Source organism: Eptesicus fuscus, chromosome 7, assembly GCF_027574615.1.
Source record: "Eptesicus fuscus isolate TK198812 chromosome 7, DD_ASM_mEF_20220401, whole genome shotgun sequence".
Taxonomy (NCBI): Eukaryota; Metazoa; Chordata; class Mammalia; order Chiroptera; family Vespertilionidae; genus Eptesicus; species Eptesicus fuscus.
The window spans coordinates 15987580-16005359 of NC_072479.1; the positions used below are offsets into that span (position 1 = coordinate 15987580).

At 42.3% G+C, this 17780-nt stretch overlaps 1 protein-coding gene across 1 annotated transcript in view; it reads left to right on the forward strand.

Annotated features, from left to right (window-relative positions):
- Positions 1-17780, forward strand: part of RAD52 (RAD52 homolog, DNA repair protein) — a 53276-nt gene that overhangs the window by 31019 nt on the left and 4477 nt on the right. Inside the window, exons 8-10 of the mRNA XM_028128090.2 lie at positions 14446-14642; positions 14811-14956; positions 16030-16113. Coding sequence (XP_027983891.1) covers positions 14446-14642; positions 14811-14956; positions 16030-16113 — 427 coding nt within the window. The remainder of the gene's footprint in view (positions 1-14445; positions 14643-14810; positions 14957-16029; positions 16114-17780) is intronic.

A 17780-nucleotide genomic window follows, 5' to 3' on the forward strand; every position in this document is an offset into this window, starting at 1 on the left:
CTCGCACACAGATTTGTGCGCAGGGCCACTAGTATATACTATATTTTCTCTTATGCATACATACCTATGATAAAGTTTAACTTATAAATTAGGCAAGTAAGAGATTAACAATCCTATATAATAAAACCCTAATATGCAAATTGACCGAATGGTGGAACGACCGGTCACTATGACACGCACTGACCACCAGGGGGCAGACGCTCATCGCAGGAGCTACCCCCTGGTGGTCAGTGTGCTCCCATAGGGGGCGCTGCTCAGCCAGAAGCTGGGCTCACCGCTGGCGAGCTAAGCCCAGGGGGGTTGGGCCTAAGCTGGTAGGCGGACATCCCCCAAGGGGTCCTGGACTTCAAGAGGGCGTAGGCCAGGCTAAGGGACCCCCCCCCCAGTGCACTAATTTTGTACACTGGGCCTCTAGTACCTAATATATATATAAAACTAGTATATATATATAACCATGATATGCAAATAGACCAAACGGCAGAACAACTGAACAACCAGTCGCTATGATGTGCGCTGGCCACCAGGGGGTGTGCACGGAACATGGTGGGTGTCGGCAGCAGGTGGCAGAGCGCAGAACATGGTGGGTGTCTGCTGTGGTGGGATGGTGGAGCAGGTGAGCGGGGGCACCAGATCAAGGCAGGGCGCTGATTGCTGTCATTGGGGCGAGCCTCTGAAAATTCTTTGCTCCCGTGCTCTGCGGTCCCGCTGGGCGCTTGCACCTGCTGCTGGCACCGGAGCCACTGCTTGCACCTGCTGCCGGTGCCTGGCGCCAGCCCTGATCGCTTGGCGCCGTCAGCGGGTGCAAGTGGTGGCTCCTGGCCCCTATTGCCCCTCAAGGCTTCTCCACCTCCCCTTCCTCCTGAGGGGTGATCAGGGTAGTAGCTGCAGCTTGCACCCGCTGCTGGCGCCGGCCCCAATCACTCCACGCTGTCAGCGGGTGTGAGTGGGGCTGGCACGGTCAGCGCATGGGAGCGAGGCTGCCGGCAGACGGGACCAGGGGCCGCGGTGGGAGGGGCTGGGCAGGGGCGTGGAGGATGGGCCGAGACCTGCCCCTGTGCCCACCACAGCCTCACGGCCCACAGTTCCTTTCAAGGTGCACGAATTCGTGCACTGGGCCCCTAGTAATAAAATATCTGATTATACTCTATTCACCTTCTTCTTGTGAAAATGTGAGATGATAAAATGCCTTATTAAGCCAAGTTGAGAACTTTTACCTTTTTACTTCAAGGAAGCACTTTTCAGCTTCTCTTTGACATATACAAATTGCCAGCATCACTACTCTTCCGCTTTGGGGCATTAAGTAAATATCAGCGTTGCTTGAATACAGTCACTGTGCTACCACAACAGTTGATCTGATAACTGAGTTGGCTACTAAGTGACTAATGGGTGGGTAGCCTATAGTAGCATGGATATGCTGGACAAAGAGATGATTCAGGTTCCGGTTGGGATAGAGTGGGACAGTGTGAGATTTCATCATACTACTCAGAATGGTATGCAATTTAAAACGTATGAATTGTTTTTTCTGGAAGTTTTCATTCAAATTTTTTCTGCAGTTGATTGTGGAAAACTGAAACTGTGGAAAGTGAAACTGCAGATGGGGTGAATAATGTTTTTTGTTTGTTTTTTAATGTTGTTGTCTGGCTTTGGTATCAGAGTAATGCTGCCCTCACAGTGTGAGATTGGAAGTGTTCCTTCTTCTTCAGTTTTTTTGGGAGTTTGTGGAGGGTTTGTGTTAATAATTCTTAAAATGTTTGGCAGAATTCTCCAGTGAAGCCATCTAAACCTGGGCTCTTTTTGTTGGTAGGTTTTTTACTGCTGAATTAATCTCTTTACTGGTTTCTGGTCTATTCACATTTTCTATTTCTTCATGATTCAGTCTTGCTAGGTTGTGTGCTTCTAGGAATTTATTTCTTTTAGATTATCTAATTTGTTGCTGTACAATTGTCCATAGTATTCTCATATATATTTTTATATTTCTTTTTTTTAAATAAATCTTTATTGTTCAGATTATTACAATGGTTTCTCCTTTCTCCCCCAACATATCTTCCCCTCCTCCCAGTTCCCACCCTTCCCTCTGCCCTTACCTCCCCCCCTCGCTATCCTTATCCATAGGTGTATGATATTGTCCAGTCTTTTCCTGTACCCCCCACACAGACACCCTCTTCCCCTGAGAATTATCAATCCACTCCCATTCTATGCCCCTGATTCTATTATGTTCATCAGTCTATTCTGTTCTTCAGATTTTTAATTCACTTGACTTTTAGATTCACTTGTTGATAGGTATGTATTTGTTGTTCATAATTTTTATCTTTACTTTTTTCTTCTTTTTCCTCCTTTTAAATAATACCTTTCAGCATTTCATGTAATACTGATTTGGTGGTGATGAAATCCTTTAGCTTTTTCTTATCTGTGAAGCTCTTTATCTGCCCTTCAATTCTGAATGATAACTTTGCTGGGTAGAGTAGTCTTGGTTGTAGGTTCTTGCTATTCATCACTTTGAATATTTCTTGCCACTCCCGTCTGGCCTGCATAGTTTCTGTTGAGAAATCAGCTGATAATCGTATGGGTGCTCCATTGTAGGTAACTAACTGTTTTTCTCTTGCTGCTTGTAAGATTCTCTCTTTGTCTTTTGCCCTTGGCATTTTAATTATGATGTGTCTTGGTGTGGTCCTCTTTGGATTCCTTTTGTTTGGGGTTCTGTGCACTTCCTGGACTTGTAAGTCTATTTCTTTTACCAGGTGGGGGAAGTTTTCTGTCATTATTTCTTCAAATAGGTTTTCAGCGTCTTGCTCTCTCTTCTTCTGGCACTTCTGGCACCCCAAAAATTCGGATGCTGGTACGCTTGAAGTTGTCCCAGAGGCTTCTTACACTATCTTCAACTTTCTGAATTCTCTTCTCTTCTTGCTTTTCTGGAGGCTTGTCCTTTGCCTCTTTGTATTCCAAATCATTGACTTGATTCTTGTGTTCCTCTAGTCTGCTGCTGGGTCTCTGTATAATATTTTTTATTTCAGTCAGTGTATGTTTAATTTCTAGTTGGACCTTTTTCATATCCTTGAGGGTCTCATTAAATTTATCGGCTTTTTCCATGAAATTCTTGAAAAACCTTATAACCGTGGTTTTGAACTCTATGTCCAGTTGTTTGTTCTCCTCCATTTCTTTTGTTTGGGATCTGTTTCCTTGCCTCCTCATTTTCATTTTTGCTGCTTCCCTGAGTTGGTAGGGTAGCTTTGTGTCCTTTTGTGTCCTATTGGTTCAACGGGTCAGCCTCCCAGTTACCTGAGGTGGACACTCTTGGTGCACCCTTTGTGGACTGTGTGTACAGCCTTGTTGTAGTTAAGTCTTCATTGTTGTTGGTGTCACTGGGAGGAATTGACCTCCAGGCCAATTAGCTGTGAGGACCCGCTGTGTCTATAAAGGAAGAATTGCTGTGCTGGAGACACGTTTATGGGCCGGGACTTGTTGCAGTAGGGCTTTGGCGCTCACTGAGTCTGCCTCTTGAATGTGTCCCTTCTGCAAGTGGTTGAAATCTGGTGTCGTCTCACACCGACCACTAGATGCCCTCATTTCTGGATCTCCAATGGGGTGCAGGTCAGCTACTGTCTGAGGCCACTCAGCAGGAGCTACAGCAAAAACTGCAGTTTTCTCCTCTTTGCTTGAGTGGTTTTGGAGCAGTCTGAGTGGAGCTGCAGTTTATTTGGTTAAGCTGCCACAGGGCAGGCCATTTATATGCAAAAGCTGCTGTTTGGAGCCTGGGCGGGTTTATAGAATGTGCGGGGTGGGTCTCAGGGCGGGGCGGGGGTCTCAGGGCGTCACTAGGCTAGGGCGTGGCAAACAGCAATGGCTGCTAGTCTGCCTTTTCTGCCTTTCTCGTTTCCAAGTCCCTGCGTCCCGTGCTCCAGCGCAGTAAACACTGATTGCTGGGCGCACCTCTGCAAGAAAGTCACTCTCACTTTCCGACACGATGGCCGAGAGTCCAGCTTCTCCCCGTAGGTGTCTGGGTCCCCCACGCGTCCCCAGAAACTGGATTTCAGAGTGATTGGGAGCTTATCTCCCTTCAGGTTGGAAAAAAAGCCGCGCGTCCCGTCGCCCGCCACCAGCCTGATTCACGCGCCTCCGTACCTCAGCCCTTCCGCGTTTGTTCTTTCTTTTTCCTTCTTAGTTGTAAATCTACCATTCAGTCAGCTTTCCTGTGGTTCTTTTGTATTGTTTCTTTGGTCTCTATGTCGTTTATCTGTGCTCTGATCTTTATTATTTCCTTCCTTCTGCTGGGCTTTTTTTGTTGCTCTCTTTCTAACTCTTTGAGTTGTAGGGTTAGGTAATTTATTACCATTGTTTCTTGTTTTTGGCAGTAGGCTTGTAGAGCTATGAACTTCCCTCTCAAGACTGCTTTCGCTGTGTCTCATAGATTTTGGATTGTTGTGTTTTCATTGTCATTTGTTGCCATGATGATTTTTATTTCTTCCTTGATCTCTCTGGTAACCCAGTCATTGTTTAATATCATGCTGTTTAGTCTCCATGTGTTTGATTGTTTTGGATTGTTTTTATTGTAGTTGATTTCCAGTTTTATACCACTGTGATCTGAGAAGATGCTTGATATGATTTCTGTCTTCTTGAATTTGAAGAGACTTTGCCTATAACCCAACATATGGTCTATCTTTGAAAATGACCCATGTGCACTTGAGAAGAATGTATAATCTGTGGCTTTGGGGTGAAATGTTCTGACGATGTCAGTTAATTCCATCTGGTCTAGTGAGTCATTTAGGATTGATGTTTCTTTGCTGATTTTTTGTTTAGAGGATTTGTCCAATGGTGATAGTGGGGTATTAAAGTCTCCTACTATGATTGTATTGCTGTCAATCTCTTCCTTGATATCCTCCAGGAGTTTTTTTATGTATTTGGGTGCTCCTGTATTGGGTGCATATACGTTTACCAGAGTTATTTCTTCTTGTTGGATTGCTACCTTTAGTATTATGAAGTGGCCTTCCTTATCTTTTATGTCCTTCACTTTGAGATCTAATTTGTCAGATATAAGTATTGCTACCCTAGCTTTTTTTTTCATTTCCATTCGCCTGAAAAACCTTTTTCTATCCCTTCACCCTCAGTCTGTGTGCGTCTTTTTTTATGAGGTGGGTTTCTTGTAGACAGCAGATATATGGGTTGTGTTTTCTTATCCAATCTGTTACTCTATGTCTTTTGATTGGGGCATTTAATCCACTTACATTTAAAGTTTTTATTGATAGGTACTTATTTGTCGCCATTTTTATTCTTTACCCCTGTGTTTCTTCTTCGTTTCGTATTTCTTTTTTTTTTTTCTTTTTTTTTTTTTACAGCAGACCCTTTAGTATTTCTTGCATTACTGGTTTGGTGGTAATAAATTCCCTTAGTCCTTTTTTGTCTGTGAAGCTTCTGATTTCACCTTCAATTTTGATTGATAGCCTTGCTGGGTACAGTCTTCTTGGATTCAGACCCTTCCTTTGCATGACTTTGTATATTTCATTCCATTCCCTTCTGGCCTGATGAGTTTCTGTTGAGAAATCAGTTGCTAGTCTGATGGGGGTTCCTTTGTATGTAACTTTCTGTCTCTCTCTGGCCGCTTTTAACCTTTTGCACTCGGTTGTCGAGTGTGACTCAACACGGTTAGCATTAGAATAAAGGAATTGAGAAAAAAGCAAGCGAGTGCAAAGGGTTAAGATTCTTACTTTGCCGTTGGTGTTTGACAATTTAATTATAATGTGTCTTGTTGTCGGTCTTTTGGGGTTCATTTTGCTTGGGACTCTGTGAGCTTCTTAGATTTGTTTGGGTTTTTTCTTCCCTATATCAGGGAAGTTTTCTGTCATTATTTCTTCAAACAGGTTTTTCTATTCCTTGCTCAGTTTCCTCTCCTTCTGGAACCCCTATTATGCGAATGTTGTTTTGTTTCATGTTGTCCTAAAGTTCCCTTAGGCTCTCCTCCTGCTTTTAAATTTTTTTTTTTTCTGGAAGCTGCTCTACTTGGGTATTTTTTTCCATCTTGTCTTCTAGCTCAGTGATGTGGTCCTCTGCTTCTTCTAGTCTACTGTTGATGCTTTCTATTGAGTTCTTTACAGCAGCGATGTCATTTTTCATTTCTTCTTGGTTCTTCTTCATTTCCTCTTGGTTCTTACTCATATTGTCGAATTTGTCTTCCATTCTTTTCAGCCACCTCATGACCATTTCTCTGAATTCTTTCTCTGACAGGTTGCTTGCCTCTATTTCGTTTACTTCCTTTTCTGGTGATGCCTGCTTTTCTTTCATATGCGGGCTGTTTCTTTGTCTCCCCATGGTCTCTCTTCTCTGGATGTCTGGTTATGTAGTTCTCTCTCTCCTTATCCCAGGCGAAATCTGACCTTTCCCTGGTGGAGTGTAGAGGTCTTTTGGATTTGCGTGTTTGTGCCAATTGGGGACCGGTGTTCTGGGGCTTGCAGCTGTTTGGTGGTTGCCGCAGTTGTAGATTTTCAGGCTTCCAATAAGATCCACTTTCCCCTTCAAGATGGCACGGTCTCCGCGTCCGAGCCCATAGCTCTGGGAGGGGACCCAGCATCAGTGGGTCTGCCCGGTCAGGGGAACCCCATCCAGCTGTCCCCCACCTTCTCCTGAAGTATAGCTGTCCCTTAACTCGCCAACAAATACTCCCCATGCGACCCTCAGCTGTTCTTTCTTTCTGCTCCGGGACAAGGCTCGGGACCCGTCTGTCTATTCCGCCGCCATTTTTCTTCCTCCGGGTTTTTCAATTTTGTTATTCTTTTCAAAATAACTCTTAATATTATTGATTTTCTTCTATCATGTTTCTGTTCTCTACTTCATGTGTCTCTGCTCTAAGCTGTATTTATTACCTTTCTTCTGCTAGCTTATAAACTTCCCTGTTAGCATTGCTTTTGCTGCTTACAATAAGATTTGGAAAATTGTGTTTTCATTTTCATTTGTCTTAAGATAATTTCTAATTCCCCTTTGTGACTTATTCTTTGATCACTTGTTCTTTTAAGAGTGTGCTATTTTATTTCCACATATTTATGGATTTTCTATTTTCCTTCTGCTATCGATTTTTAGTTCATTTCTTTGTGATCGGTAAAGATACTTTGTATTATTTCTGTCTTCTTCAATTTAAGACTTGTTTTATAGCCTAACATGTGGTCTATCCTGAAGAATGTTCTGTGTATACTTGAGAAATACATGGTGTTCCCCCCCGCAAATGTATACACACTCTTTGAATAATTATAAAGGCAGTACTTATTAAAATATATTTAATTTTAAAATTGAGCTATCAACTGTTAAAGTGTGCATTCATTTTTTGGGGACACCCTGTATATATATCCTATTTTTGGATGGAGTAGTCTGTATAAGTCTATTTGCTCTTACAGCATTCAAATCCTCTTATTTCCTTATTGATCTTATGTCTAATTGTTGTATCCATTATTGAAAGTAGGGTATCAGAGTCTCCTGTTATTGTGTTGCTACGTATTTCTTTTTTACAATCTGTCAAATTTTGCTTTACAAATTTAGGAGCTCTGCTATCTAGTATATAAATATTTATAATTATTATATCTTCTTAGCGAATTGATCCTTTTATCATTATATTATGTCCTTTGTCTCTTATAACAGTTTTTGACTTAAATCTATTTTGTCTGATATTAGTATAGTCTTCCTTGCTCCCTTTTGGTTTCCATTTACATGGATATTGTTTTATATCCTTTCCCCTTCAGCCTATGTTTGTTTTTAGATATAAAGTGAGGCTCTTGGAGAAAGCATATAATTGTATCTTGTTTTTATTCAGCCACTTTTTTTTAAAATTGGGGAATTTAATCCATTTACATTTAAAGTATTATTGATAGGGAAGGACTGATTGTCATTTGGTTAATTGTTTTCTGTATGTCTTGTTGCTTTTTGTCCCTTCTTCCTTCTCAAGGGTTCCCTTTTCTCCACATCCTTATGAACAGTTGTTATCGCTTGTCTTTTAGATAATAGCCATTTAAAATAATTTTGTTTTTAAAACAGATTTTTTAAATTGGTTTCAGAGAAAGGAATGGAGCGAGAGAGAGAGAGAGAAGAGAGAGAGAGAGAGAGAGAGAGAGAGAGAGAGAAACATCAATGATGAAAAAGAATCATTGATTAGCTGCCTCCTGCATACCCCCTACTGGGGATCGAGCCCACAACCCAGACATGTGCTCTGACAGGGAATTGAACCATCACCTCCTGATTCATAGGTAGATGCTCAACCACTGAGCAACACTTGTTCTGCTTGATAATACCATTTCTAACAATGTGAGGTGATGATATCTCATTGTGGTTCTGTATTTTCCTGATGATTAGTCATGTTGAGCACCTTCTTATGTACCAGTTTGTCTTCTTTGGAAGAATATCTATTCACATCTTCTGTCATTTTTCCGTCATATTGTTTGTTCTTTTGCTTTGTATTATATGAGTTCTTTATGTATTTTTGGATATTAACCCCTTGTCAGGTATATCATTTGCAAACATTTTCTCCCATTTGGTAGGTTGTGTCTTCATTTTGTTGATGATTTCCTTTGCTGTGCAGAAGCTTTTTAGTTTGATATAATTCCACGTGTTTATTTTTTCTCTTTTTAAAAATTATCTTTGCTTTTATTGTCAAATTTAAATAGTCATCACCAAGACTAATGATAAACAGTTTATTGCCTGTTTTTTTTTTTCTAGGAATTTTATGGTTTCAGGTCTTATATTCAAGTCAGTATTTTATTTTGAGTTAATTTTTGTGTATGGTGTTACTAGTGATTCAGTTTTATTCTGTTACATGTTGCTGTCCAGTTTTCCTAATACCATAAATAAGTTTTCTGCCCCATTCTTTTTCTCTTCTTCTGAGACTCTTTAAATATACTAGAGGCCCAGTGCACAAAATTTGTGCACTGAGGGTGGGGGAGGGGTCCCTCAGCCCAGCCTGCCCCTCTCACAGTCTGGGAGCCCTCAGGGGATGTCCTATAGAATGCTTAGGCCTGCTCCCCTTAGGCCTGCAGTCTGGTCTTCTTCTGCAGCAGGCGACCGGGATGATCAGGGGAAGGCACCACCCCCTTCACCCTGCTGCTGCTGCCACTGCTGGCCACCGCAGCTGCCAAGGTGTATTCATCAACACGGACTCCAGTCCCTTCAACACGAAAAAATGACAACTTTCTTTAGGCATTTTCAAGATGTCTCTTTCATAGGATATAGCTTCCCTTCCTTCCTTTTCTTTTCTTTTCTTTTCTTTTCTTTTCTTTTCTTTTCTTTTCTTTTCCTTTTCTTTTCTTTTCTTTTCTTTTCCTTTTCCTTTTCCTTTTCCTTTTCCTTTTTCTTTTTCTTTGCCTTTTCTCCTCACCTTAGGATATTTTTCCATTGATTTTTAGAGAGTGTGGAAGAGAGATGGAAAGACAGAGAGAAACATCAATGTGAGAGGGACACTTAGATTGATTGCCTCCTGCATGAGCCCTGATCTGGGCCCCAGCCAGGGAGGTGCTTGCAACATGCCCTTGATCAGAATCAAACCTGGACCCTGCGGTCCGCAGGCCAAGGCTCTATCCACTGAGCCAAACCGGCTAGGGCAGGATATGACATTTCTTAGCCCCTCTAGCAGTGGACCTTTGTTTTTTCCTCCAGGAGTGGGGTAGAAAAATGCTAGATCACTTTCTTGGATTCTTATAACCCAAGTTACCAAGAACACTGTGAGTTGCGGTGTACAGGGAGCTTAGCCAATGAGCAGTCAGAAAAGGTGTTTCCTCTGCAGCTCACACATAGAGGCCCCCCTGTGTGTATCTGCTCTGAGCTGCGCCGGTCGTGATTGTTAAGGCTTGGAGCCGGTTGTGACTATTAAGGCATCCCAGAAAAATTTGGATATTACCTCTTTATATATATAGATTGTGTGATAGTGTCCTATCAGTCCCTTAATCTCTCCTCACTTCTCTTCATTTCTTTCTTCTTTTTGCTTCTCTGCTTAGATTATTTAAAATGACCTGTCTTCAGATTGGGATTAGGGTAATGTTGGCTTCATAGAAAGAACTTGGATGTGTGCCTTCCTCTTGAATTTTTTGAAATAGTCTGAGGAGGATAGGTTTTAGTTCTTCTTTGAATGTTTGGTAATACTACCCTCTGAAGCCCATCAGAACCAGAGCTTTTGTTTGCTGGAAGTTTTTAAAAAAATATATTTTATTGATTTTAGAGAAGAAGGAAGAAGGAGAGAGATATAGAAACATCAATAATGAGAGAGAATCATTGATTGGCTGCCTCCTGCATGCCCCCTACTGGGGACCGAGCCCACAACTCAGGCATGTGCCCTTGGCCAGAATCGAACCTGAGACCCTTGAGTCTGCAGGCTGATGCTCTATCCACTGAGCCAAACCAGCTAGGGCTGCTGAAAGTTTTTTGATCACTGCTTCAATTTCATCTGTAGTTATCAGCCTATTCAGGTTTTTTGATTCTTGCTGATTGAGTTTTGGAAGATTGTATTTTTCTAGGAATATGTCTGTTTCGTCTAGGTTGTCCAGTTTGTTGGAGTAGAATTGTTTGTAGTATTTTTTAACAATCCATAGTATTTCTGTGGGGTCAGTTGTTACTTTAACTCTTTCATTTCTGATTTTGTTTATTTGGGTCCTCTCTCTGTTTCTTGGTGAGCCTGTCGAGAAGTTCCTCAATCTTGCTTATCTTTTCAAAGAACCAGCTCTTGATTTTATTGATCTTTTGTATTGCTTTTTGGTTTCTATGTCATTTATTTCTGCTCTGATCTTTACTATTTCATTCCTAATGCTCACTGTGGGCTTTTTTTGTTGCTCTCTTTCTAATTCTTGAAGTTGTAGGGTTAGATAATTTATTACCATTTTTTCTTGTTTTTTGAGGTAGGCCTGAAGAGCTAAGAACTTCCCTCTCAGGACTGTTTTCACTGTGTCCCATAGATTTTGGGTTGTTGTGTTTTCATTGCCATTTGTTTCCAGTATGCTCTTTATTTCTCCTTTGATCTCTTTGGTAAACAAATCATTGTCTAATAGCATGCAATTTACCCTCCAAGTGTTTGATTTTTTTTTTACTGTTTTTATTGTAGTTGATTTCTAATTTTATGCCATTGTGATCTGAGAAGATGCTTGATATGATTTCTATCTTCTTGAATTTGAAGAGACTTAGCCTGTGTCCTAATATGTGGTTTATCTTTGAAACTGTCCCATGTGCACTTGAGAATAATGTATATTCTGTTGCTTTCGGGTGAAATGTTCTAAAGATGTTAATTAGTTCCATCTGATCTAGAGAGTCATTTAGGATTGCTGTTTCTTTGGTGATTTTTTTTTAGAGACTATTTATCCAGTGATGTCAGTGGGGTATTAGAGTCCCCTACTATGATTGTATTGCTGTCGGTCTCTCCCTTGATGTCTTCTAGAAGTGTTTTTATGTATTTGGGTGCTCCTGTATAGGGTGCATATATACAGAGTTATAACCTCTTGTATTGATCCTTTTAGTATTATGAAGTGGCCTTTCTTATATCTTGTTATGGCCTTCACTTTGAGCTCTGTTTTGTCAAACATAAATATTGCTACCCAAGATTTTTTTTCATTTCATGAAAATTTTTTTTCCTATCCCTCACTTTCAGTTTGTGTGTCTTTTGTTCTGAAGTGGGTTTCTTGTAGACAGCATATATATGGGTCATGTTTTCTTATCCATTCAGCCACCCTATGTCTTTTGATTGGAGCTTTTAATCCATTTATGTTTAAAGTTATTTTTGATAGGTACTTGTTTGTTGCCATTTTTATTCCTTATGCCTGTGTTCCTTCTTCCCTTTCTATTTCTTCTTTTTATAGAAGTCCCTTTAGTATTTCTTGCATTGCTGGATTGGTGATAATAAACTCCTTCAGCCTCTTTTTGTCTGCAAAGCTCCTGATTTCACCTTCAATTTTGAATGATAGCCTTGCTGGATAGAGTATTCTTGGATTCAGTCCCTTGCTTTGCATCACTTTGTATACTCCATTTCATTCCCTTCTGGCCTGATGTGTTTCTGATGAGAACTCATTTGATAGTCTAATGGGAGATCCCATGTAGGTAACTTTCTGTCTCTCTCTTGCAGCCCTTAAGATTCTTTCTTTGTCATTAATGTTTGCCATTGTAATTATGTGTCCTGGTGTGGGTCTTTTTGGATTCATCTTGTTTGGGACTGTGCTTATATGAATTTTTTCTTCCTCAAGTTAGTGAAGTTTTCTGTCATTATTTCTTCAAATAGGTTTTCTATTCCTTGCTCAACTTCCTCTCCTTCTGGCACCCCTATTATGTGGATGTTGCTTCGTTTCTGTTGTCCCAAAGCTCCCTTAGGCTCTCCTCCTGCTTTTTAATTTTTTTCCCAATTGCTGTTCAGATTGGGTGTGTTTTTCATCGTGTCTTCTAACTCACTGATTCAATCCTCCACTTCTTCTAGTCTACTGTTGAAACCTTCTATTGTGTTTTTTATTGCAGCTATATCATTTTCCATTTCCTCTTGATTCTTACGTAAGTTGATTTTTTTCTTCCAACCGGTTTAGGAACCTTATGACCCTTACTCTGAATTCTTTCTTTGACATATTGCTTGCCTTCATGTCATTTAGTTCCTTTTTTTTCCCTTGGGGCATTGTTTCTTTGTTTCCCCATTTTTGCTGTCTCTTTCTGATCCTGGGCACCCTGCTTGGTGTTTGAGAGGTTGAAGACTCAATCAGGCCAATGGTCTGGAAATTGTTAGCCCAGAGGCTGGGTCTGCCTTGGTTCTCTTCCTTTTTTGTCTCTGCTCTGAGTAGTATTCCCTTCTCCCACGGTCTGGTCCCTCAGTTGTCTGCTTCAGATGCTCGAGGTGGCGGGAGCATGTGCACAGTTCCTCTGGTGTGCGCTTGCCTGTGAGGACCCAGCGCTTTCTGACATGCAATTCGCTTTGCAGCCCCGGCACCCATGGCAGGGTGGCACCCTAGACACCTCTGTCAGCGCACCTGCAGCACAGTGCTATGGCCCCTGGCTGGGCACACTGCATTGCTCTGGTTTGCTCCAGCAGCGCTCTCCTGTGGCTCGGAGTTGGGTGCACACTGGGTTCCTCCAGGTCACCTGGCAGCAGGTCCCGGGGCTCAGGGTGGAGCAGGCACAGGGTGGCTCCAGATCAGACTGGCAGTACGGTTCTGGGGCCCAGCGTAGGGGTGGGGCACAGGGTTCTCCCTGTCTTGTACTCACTGCGGGGTCCTGTAGCCAGATCCTGGGATGCGGGGTCCCGGCAGGCTGGCGAGGAGGCCTGGTGCCGGAGGTCACTCTGGCGAGTGCTCGCTGCAGAATTCTGGGAGCCTGCCGGGAGGTACTGTGCCACTCACTGCTGGGGTAAGTTAGTGGTTCCACTTGGGTTATGGCTGGCAAGTTGCATTCTCTAGGTGTCCTCTGCCCTTCCTTGTTGAAAATGGTCTCCTCAGCTGTGTCTAACCTGTTAATTTAGTTGCTTTTCTGGCCTGGCTGCAGGAGGAGGTGTGCGACACTTCTGCCTATTCAGCTGCCATTTTTCTTTTCTTGTCTGTCTGGTTTTAACTATTCTGTGTGCCTCATGTAAATTGAATCATATGTACTTGTCCTTTTGTGAATGGCTGTTTTACTTAGCATAATGTCCTCAACCCATGTTGTAGCATAACGTCATTTCTTTTTAACCTATTCATTTACTTTCCCATGTAGATAAGAAATTTCAGGGTAATTTTCATTTTCAGGTTATCTCTATCAACTCAACCCCTCATTTTCAATTATTGTTCCAGTATCCATATTATGAATTGGGAGAGAAGTTCTTCCCAAGTGAATGGCCTGGGTTTCTGTAGTGCTCATGTCTGGGAAGTCAAACAGTTTGCCCTGTGCCATGAAATACACAGTTTGCTTCTCTCATTTGGTCAGATCTAGAAACCCCAACTGGGTGATTCCCTATTTTTGGCTTTTCAAGCTGCTTCTTCCTGTCATTTGAAGGACACATAATGGTGCCATGATATACCCAAGGCTTTCTCCGGGATGAGTGTTGTATTTGCAGGGGGAGTTGTGGCAGAAAGGGCAGAGAAGGTGTAGGCTTCCACAAAGACTGTGTGATCATTTCCATTAGAAAAAGGGCGGGGGTGGGGGGATAAAAAGTAGACAGCACCAGACAGATTCAGTTGCCAAGGAAAGATTCAAATTAGATTTTACAGACCATTTGCCTAAATCAAACCTAAAATAAGATACCTTTTTATCAAATTTATTAATACTGACCAGTATACCTAAAGTAGAAAGTGAAATTGTTTACTCCTCATGTAATTAGAACTGTTACTTGAAGTGTTGGATCTTTTGTCTGAGCTTCTCAGGACCTAGAAGGCATGGTGGATAGAGGATTGACATGCTGTTTTCTAGGAATCTAGATCTTTAAGGCAGGGAAAGGAAGGAAGGGGAAGAGTAATTGGAGGAAGTTATCCACCCTTTTTCTTCCTTCATTAGTTGCCTCTTGAAGTGGATTTAACTAAAGCAAAGAGACAAGATTTTGAACCATTTGTGGAACAAGCGAGATACAGCAGCTGCCGACAGAACATGGCTCTGGGACCCACAAAACCACAGGAGGCAACCTCTCCTTGCAGACCGAGCCACTCAGATGATCCCCCCGTTATGATGCAGGGGGATAAGGACAGCAGATCCAGGTACAGGGCCTACGTTCCCATCTTTCCTCTTCTGCCTTCTCATGCAGTCTAAGTTACCTCCATCTCTACCTTCAGAGCCAGCAGGTTGGTTTGTTTGCCCCTCAGAGCTGTATATTGTTTGTTCAGGTAACTCAGGGACTCACGCCCACCTTGTTGCTCCCAATGCAGAAGCCTGGCGTCCTCTGCTGCGGAGAGTGATGCCACTTTCCAGCGGAAGCTCCGGCAAAAACAGCTGCAGCAGCAGTTCCGGGAGCAAATGGAGAAACAGCAGCGAGTTCAGCTATCGGCTCCATCCATTGAAAAGAAGATTCCGGGTTCGTGAGAAGGCTGGGAAAAGAGGCCCCAGGGAGGTGTACTCAGTACCCCAGGGAAGGCTTGTGGTCTGAGTACCCTGATCCTCTGCCAGCACAGTATGGTTAGGTCCAAACCAGAGCTCCAGTTACACACAGGATAGAAGAGTCAAAAAAAATTAAGAGTGAAATCTTGCTGTGTATTTTCCCCATTTCTAAAGACACTAATCTTTTGGGGTGGGAGGGAGATGGAGAATGGGCCTTGACAAAATCCTGAACTAGAAATTTCTTGGTACAGAGGGTTTTTTGCTCCAATTACTTTGACTGCCTCTGCATTACAAAGCTTTTCTGAGCTGACTTTGAATATAAAGAAGATTTGCATTTTAAGGTAATGGGGGCTTCTGGTAATTATTTATCTATGAACTTGTTTATTTCAGAGTTCAGATTCAGTGGGAGTAGTATATAGAGATTATTTTGGAGTCTTTCCCAGAGAGTAGAAACAGAAGGGCTAATCCCAGATCAATGGGATTTTTGCTCAGCTTCTCCCTAAGAATTATGAAGTTTATAGAGGACTTGCTTTCATTAATATTCCCCTCAGCACTGAGGCCGAAATTAATGTAGAGGGGAAAAAAACATCAACTTACTGGGCTCGGATGTTCTTAATAAGAATTATTCTAGATCTTTAGCTTCCAAACCATTGCGGAAGTCGCTGAGGGTGAGTGGTGGAGGAGAGTTCTCCAGGCCTTTCCCCCACCCCTATATTCAGAGAGTCATTAATTATATTGGTTTCTCTATATTGAATCTCTACTTAAGAATTTCTTGGAACAAAGGTTATAGCTTTAAAAAGTAAAAAGTAGGCCAGATGTCTTCTAATAACCCTTCTCTTTATGCCCCTAAAGGAGAAATAAACTGTTTCTCCCCAATTTAGTAGGGGGAAAAGGCAATTTTAAACCTCATATAGATCTACAGGTGGACTGGGCCTCAGGAATCTTGAATTCTGCTATTGGCTGTGCTATGAACCAGTGTAACTCCAGGTGCTTTGCACTTCTGAGGCTGCTCCTTCACACAATTGAGTTCTGCGGTCTCTTTCTGTGTAGCAGACCCACCGGTGCCTCCTTTGAACCACAGCACTCCCAAAACTGATGGAGCAGAACCACTCACCGAGAAAGACTTCCCTGCAGGTCAGTAGATGCTAAAGGGATGCTAAGTATTAATCAGGAAATACCTATGAATTGCTTTTAAATTACTGTATTGGATACCTTGGGTAGTTAGAAATGCATTTTAAAAGAGGCATAAAGAGGAGAAACCAAGATGGCGGCATAGGTAAACACCTAAACTGCTGCCTTGCACAACAATTTCAAAACTATAACTAAAAGACAAAACAGACATCATCCAGAACCACAGGAAGGCTGGCTGAGTAGAAACTCTACAACTAGAAGGAAAGAGAAAAGCACACTGAGACTCAGAGGAGCTGCAGAAGGCAGAGGTACTGAGGCGCACGCGGAGAGGGATGGCAACTGAGTACGCGGCAGGCTTTCTCAATCGGGAGGAAGACAAAAGCTCCCGACTGCTCTGAACTCCAGTTCCAGGCGAGACTGTGGGGACCCAGACTCATTCAGGGAGAAAGTGGACTGTCTGGCAGCAGGCGTAACTCGAGGGCGGCTTTCTCTCAGAGGTGCTTGCAGCGATTACTGCAGGACAGTAAGACCCAGGGGCCTCTTAGGGCAGGGTTGATGGGAAGCCATCGCTGTTTGCTCTGCCCTGAGACTCCGCCCCATCCAAGCTGAGCACAGAGGCTTTTGCAAGTCTTGTCTCAAGGATGTCTCCAGCACAGAAGTTCTCCCAGCGTTGACACAGCTGATCCTCACAGCCAATTGGCCTGGAGGTCATTTCCTCCCAGTGACACCAACAGCAATCAAGGCTTAACTACAACAAGACTGTGCACACAGCCCACAAAGGGGTGCACCAAGAGTGTCCACCTCAGGTAACTGGGGAGGCTGAGCCACTAGGCCCTATAGGACACCCAGCACACAAAGCCACTCTATCAACTCAGGGAAGCAGCCAAAATGTGGAGACAAAGAAACAGGTCACAAATGAAAGAAATGGAGGAAAGCAAACGACTGGATATAGAGTTCAAAACCACGGTTATAAGGTTTTTCAAGAATTTTCTAGAAAAGGCCGATAAATTTAGCGAGACCCTCAAGGATATGAAAAAGGACCAACTAGAAATTAAGCATACACTGACTGAAATAAAAAATAATATACAGAGATCCAACAGCAGACTAGAGGATCACAAGAATCAAGTCAAAGATTTGAAATACAAAGAAGCAAAAAACACCCAACCAGAAAAACAAAAAGAAAAAAGAATCCAAAAAAGAAAAAAGATTCCAAAAATATGAAGATAGAGTAAGGAGCCTCTGGGACAACTTTAAGCGTACCAACATCAGAATTATGGGGGTCCCAAAAGAAGAGAGAGAGCAAGATACTGAAAACCTATTTGAAGAAATAATGACAGAAAACTTCCCCCAAACAAAAGGAATTCAAAGAGGACCACACCAAGACATTTCATAATTAAAATGTCAAGAGCAAAAGACGGAGAGAATATTAAAAGCAGCAAGAGAAAAACAGTTAGTTACCTACAAGGGAGCACCCATACGACTGTCAGCTGATTTCTCAACAGAAACTATGCAGGCCAGACGGGAATGGCAAGAAATATTCAAAGTGATGAATAGCAAGAACCTACAACCAAGATTACTCTACCCAGCAAAGCTATCATTCAGAATTGAAGGGCAGATAAAGAGCTTCACAGATAAGAAAAAGCTGAAGGAGTTCACCACCACCAAACCAG